Consider the following 6068-nt stretch of genomic DNA (forward strand, 5'->3'; position numbering starts at 1 on the left):
ATATAATATATTATATAATGTATTATAAATTATACAATATTATAAAATTTAATTTTTTTTTAACATAAATCATATTTGTAAATAAATTAGTAATAGTTTGTTGTCAACTAAATATTAGTAGATAACTATAACTAGTTTTATGAATTATAAATGTATAGTGTGAAACATATTTTTTAAACAATTGTTTAAATATAATCTAATTTCTGAATATGCTACCAAACACATATCTGAAAAACGTGAAATGCAACTATATTTTAATTGAATGATTTGTTTTCAAATTCTCTACCAATCGAATCCTAAACAATTTTAAAATATAAATACTATTTTCCTGTGGGAAAGATGATGTTTTGTTTTGTTTTTTAAAGACATCATTGATGTTTTGATTACAAAGAACTGAACAATTGATAGAAACAATACAAAAGTTAAAGAAGACTGAAAAAGGAATATAAAAATTTATCTTCTATGGACAACCATTCTATTTGTAAGTGATCAATATTGATAGTTATTTAATTCAAGAACCTAAAATAATAACTTAAACAACTAAAAATAACAATTTAACTAAATTTTAAAATAAAATAAAAACTTCAAAATAGGATTAAATTAAGAAAAAAAAAATTGGTACTTATTTAAACATCAATTATAAAAATGGTAGATAATCCAAACAAATCATTTGTCCTTCACATTCAAGAGAAAAGGAAACATTAAAGCAACCATATATTAATTACTAAATATTTATAATTAAAAATATTAATGTCATAGTCTCAATATGAGTTGTCAAAATATTAATAAATCGCACATAAATATCTAACAACGGAACTAATGAGCAAAGTTTAAAAATCTAAAAATTGTTCTATTTTTAACGACAGAGATTTAAATCTCCACACATTCACTTTAATTATAACATAACCTAATTTTTGTATTTTTTTTTATTATCATAACACATTGAAGATCTATACCATGTGAGAGTAGTACAAGTATGGAAATAATCATAAACCATGTTCAACTTTTTTTTTTTTCATCTTTCCCTTTTTATTAAAGAGTAAGAATAAATATATTTTTAAAATTTTTTTAAAGTTGAGATTCATCAACTTTATTATGCAATTGGGATCTTCCATGGTTGATTATATGAGTGTCAAGCTGTATAAAGCTGCCTCAGAGTTTCAGATAACCATTTGGAATCTATGAAAAAACTCAGAGATAAAAAGTACTTGTGGTTTTTTTTAAAACTTTTATTTATTTATTTATTTTATTTTTACTCAGTTCACAATGATATATACAATGTTTACTTTTGTATTCTTTTTAGCTGTCATTGGGTGGAGAGGAGAAAGAGTACTTCTCTAAAACTATGATAATGATACCAAAAAAATAAAATAAAATTAAAAAAAAAAATGTGTTTATATACTTTAAAGTTGGTTCAATTTTAGTTCTATGTACTTTCAATTGTTTAATTTTAGTTCATGTACTTTCAATAAATCTTAAGTTTAGTTTCTCAAAGTTAATATTTAATGAAATTGATTAAAAAATAATAATAATTTTCATGCAAAAAAATACAATACGTGAGTATATTTTCAAATTTTATAGTAAAAATAATTAATAAATAACAACTATAAACTAAGAATGGAGACTACATTCTAAATTTATTGAAAGTATGGAGATTAAAATTAGATAATTAAAAATAGAAGGATTAAAATAGAAAGAACTTCAAAATATAGAGACCAACATAATATTTTTTTTTTTTTTAAAAAAAGGGCAAATATCAATTTATATCATTGAACTTTGGAGTTGTATCAATTTAAACTCTAAACTAATAATTGTATCAATTAAACTTTGAATTGGGAGTTGTATCAATTTAAACCCTGAACTATGCTATATGTATCAATTTAAATCCCAAACTAATAATTGTATAAACCTTGAACTTTTCTAAGTGTATCAGTTTAAACCCTGTACTTTCATAAATATATCAATTTAAACCCTGAACTTTCATAAATGTGATACATTTATGAAAGTTCATGTTTAAATTGATGCAGCTATTAGTTTAGGGTTTAAATGAATACAATCTCCAAACTTTAAAGTTTAAGTTGATATAGTAATAAGTTTATGGTTTAAAATAATACAACCGTAAAAAAGATATAAATTAATATATTTTTTTTTAGAGAAAAAAAAAATATGATGATGGAAAATAGGAAAAGTGAAGGAAGGCAAAATTTAGAGAGCTTTTTTGGTATTGGGGAAGTACTTTGGAGAAGAGGGAGAGGGTGTCCTTTACATTTGGGTAAGGCTGTCCATTGAGATCCCATTTTGTCCATTCAACTTTGTCAAAATCAACCTTTCAATATAATGCCTTCCTCTCTTGTCATTTTGATGACTACAGAAAATTATCCCTCCTTTTTAGTTTTAAGAAAACTTGGGTAGAGTCTTCATTACCCATGTTTATTTTATTAATCTTTCTTGTTTTTATTTAATAAATGATCAAGGTGGTCCTCTCGAACGTCTGACATCAAAAGAAATATATAAAATTTTAATTGTTCTTAGCTATATTCATGTTGGCGTAAATTTGTAAGTTTTGAAGTACCTAAAACAAAATTTCTTAGATCCTAGTTGTTATTATACGCCCAATCATAAGTTTTTTTTTTTTTTTTTTCTTTTTTTAAGTTCATTTGAATAAGTTAACTAATTTACATAAATTTAGATTTTGAGATCCATCGCTTTACATAGGTAAAACATAGACTATACATTTTAAACATTTCAATCCTAGCGTATAGGTCGGAAGTCTTAAAGTGATATTTAGAATCAACTTTGTAGTTTGGACCAAAATTAAGAGAGGTCACTTCTCTTGTAACCAAATTTTATTTCACTTCAATACATATCGATAAAATAATTTACCTAATCAAATTTTTTACATCAATTGTCCCTTCAGTTTACATGAATGTTTAACACATGCTATTCAATTTTTGCTCAATTACAAGATAGTGTTCCAACCTTACATAGTTAATCATTCAAAACTTGTTGAAACTTCCATGCTAGTTCAATTTGATTTCAAACTCACTAGTGATATGGTATAAAATGATTTTAATTTCTTGCAAAAAAAAAAAAAAAAAAAACATTTTGCAACAGTATCAAATCATAAGTATTGTGTTTTTCAAAGAAAACTATATATATAATAGATGTTTTAAGACAGTAATTAATAATCTAACAATCATTCATTGAGGAAGAAATGTTTGGAAATAAATCAGCTGAATCTAACAGCTTACAGCATTCACCCAAAAAGGAAAAAAAAATATTAATCAAACCAAGAGCTGTTTGATTGAGGACTCAAACAACTATACAATTTTATACAGAAAGAAAGAACAGAAGGAGAAGAAGAAAATGGCATATTGAATGATTTTGAACAGCCTAGTTACGATAATATAATTTTAAATCAATCTTCTTCTTCTTCTTCTTCTTCTTCTTCATCATCATCCTAAAGCTGAATCTCCATTGTTGAGCTTCTTTAACTTTCTCAGCTACTTCAAATCCACAATCAAACTCAGCAGACCCTCCATTAAAAAAAGAAAGAAAGAAAAAAACAGGATATCCATATTGAAGCATCATCAAATCCTGCAAAGTTGTGAACTTTTCTGATCCCCACAAGGCAAAACCTTAGAAACAGAGAGAGAACAAGTTTGTGGTTGAGTTTCACTTTCATTTTTCTTCGAATTATCAATCAGCTTTTGGGATTGTTTACAGTGAGCAATCGCCCCTTCAATGGAGTTCTCTCTCTCCGAATTGGAACTGATGCTTCTCTTAAATGATTGCAGATCACAGAACCCATTTGAACTAAAAGAAAATGATGAAGACAAAGATGAAGAACCTGAAGAAGAAGTTGAAGAACAAGATGAACAAGAAGAAGAAGATTTGTTGTTGTTGCTGTTATTATTAGTTGAAGAGGATGAAGTTCTCTGGATTGCCCCTGAAAATGACCTTCTGTGATTGTTAATATTCAAAATTCCACCATAAAATTCCTCAGCTTTTTCTTTCTCTAAAGCATTATTTGGAATCTGCCATTTGTTGTAATCAATTCTACCAAAAGGGGCTTTTTTGGAAACTTTAATGAACTTTCCTGAACTTCTCTCGCTCTCAAAAATGCTCTGTGATTCTTCATTGAAAACAGAGTTAACAGAGGATTTGTTGTTAGTAGAAGTAGAACAAGCAGATTTCCCAAATAATGCTTTGAAATAAGCTTGTGAAGATTGCTTCAATTGCTTCACTTTCTTTGACCATGATTTTGTTCTTGGTGGGTCTCTACCAACAACAAAATCCTTAATAATTTCCCCTCTAAATCCCAATAAATAATCATCTGGGTTCAGCTCACAACTCGCTCTGCACGACTCACTGGGTGAGACATTGCACGACTCGTGAGGTGGAGCTTTAATGGTGATGAAAGGCATCTCGAAATTTTCTGAAAAAGATTCGGTTTTTCTTGATGGGTCTTGGGATTTGGGGCTATGGAGAAGCTTTTGGACCATTTGCAAACGAGGAGGGAGGTGGAGGGGGAGTAATTTTCCTTTGTAGAACAGATCGTCGGCCGGCGAAGTTATCGCTTCTGTTTCGTCGGAAAATGATGTCATTTGGAATTGGAACTCGAAATCTCTCGCCGCCGACGCCGCCGGCGGGGACGGTGGCGTGGGGGATCTAATGGAATAGCAGAATGAGTTGGAAGATGGGGAAGAGGTGAGTTCCATGTCAATGTAGTCTTCTTCTGCAGGTAGTGCGGCGAATGGAGCTTCGGCGGTGGCCATGGCGGTGCGTCGCCGGAGAGATGGGCGGAGGAGAGAAAGGGAGAGAGAGAGAGAGAGAGGGGCAAGGCAGAAGTGTGAGATTGTTGGTTTTTATTAGTAAATTCAAATTTTCTTTCCGAGTGTTGCAGTGCTAATGAGAAAATGATAAAATAATATCTTGATTAAATTATAGATTTGAAAGGTGTAGTTTGAGTTAAATTTCAATTTGTTATTTATGTGTTTTTTAAAGGTCAAATTGCAAAAATTACCGAAAATATGATTGTAATTATATTATATAATTTTCAATTATAAAAATCAAGTGATGAAACTTATAGAAATGTTAAAATTTGACTTTCAAACTTACATAATTGTAAAAATTGTAAAAATTATTTAAGATTGAGGATCCGGTTTTTATCATTTTTAGGCCCAATTTCTTTAACTTTTATAAGTTTGAGGGTCTAATTTAACATTTATAGAAATTTGAGGGTTCAATTTTTGCGGCTGAAAGTTTGAGAGTGTGTAATTGCAACTATCACCATACTTTAGAGGCAGTTTTGCCATTTATCATTTTTAAAATTTTGATTAGGCTTTTGTGGGTTAAATTATCTCTATCAATGTTAATCTGTATCTATTTGAATAATTGTGTTAATCAATTATATTAAGATTTAAGTTGCCATTAATATATATGAGATGTTGATGGGTGAATTTTGGATTGACAAAATAAAGCCAGAAATCAAGATAAGATAAATCAAGATAAAATGAAATGAGATAAGAAAAGATTTGATATAGCTTACTTGGAATTAGAAAAAACCGATATCTTAATCCTAAGATGTTTAAGAAACACTATTTTAAATCCACTATAATTACACCATTATTATGGTTCCACATGAGATAACTTAAATTTCTTACTTCTTCTTTATTCTACAATCACTACAAGAAAAAGAGGCTCTCCTGATGCCTAAAATAATTGTCGGGAGATATATCGTTGGGAGAGAGGATCTAAAACTCCCGACGCCATATATAAGTCATCGGGAGATAGGTCCAAACTCCCAACAAATAGACAATAGGTGTCGAGAGTTCGAGAGATGGAAGCTGACCAAACTCCCAACGATTTAAGTAATTTGTTGGGAGTTTTATAGGAACTCCCGACAACTCACGATAGCCATCAGGAGATGAGTTTTAAAACCCCAAATCGAATAAGGCATATCCAGATCTACCTTCTTCATCTTTAACCCTAGCAGATCAAAGAATAACGCCACGATTTGTTTGTCCGTCTTTCATCTTCCGTCGTTCGTCCATTTGTCCATCTTC

General features: G+C 29.4%; 1 protein-coding gene across 1 annotated transcript; it reads right to left on the reverse strand.

The window, feature by feature from the left end:
* Positions 1–3191: 3191 nt before the first annotated feature.
* Positions 3192–4963, reverse strand: LOC120074206 (probable membrane-associated kinase regulator 4). The gene has a single exon (XM_039027257.1). The coding sequence runs from the start codon at positions 4776–4778 to the stop codon at positions 3591–3593; it is 1188 nt and encodes a 395-aa protein (XP_038883185.1). The 5' UTR covers positions 4779–4963; the 3' UTR covers positions 3192–3590.
* Between the last annotated feature and the right edge of the window lie 1105 nt (positions 4964–6068).

This window comes from Benincasa hispida, chromosome 3 (assembly GCF_009727055.1).
Source record: "Benincasa hispida cultivar B227 chromosome 3, ASM972705v1, whole genome shotgun sequence".
Lineage (NCBI taxonomy): Eukaryota > Viridiplantae > Streptophyta > Magnoliopsida > Cucurbitales > Cucurbitaceae > Benincasa > Benincasa hispida.

Coding starts and splice junctions, on each gene's coding strand:
- LOC120074206 (XM_039027257.1), bottom strand. CDS start 4,778: ATGGCCACCGCCGAAGCTCCATTCGCCGCACTACCTGCAGAAGAAGAC.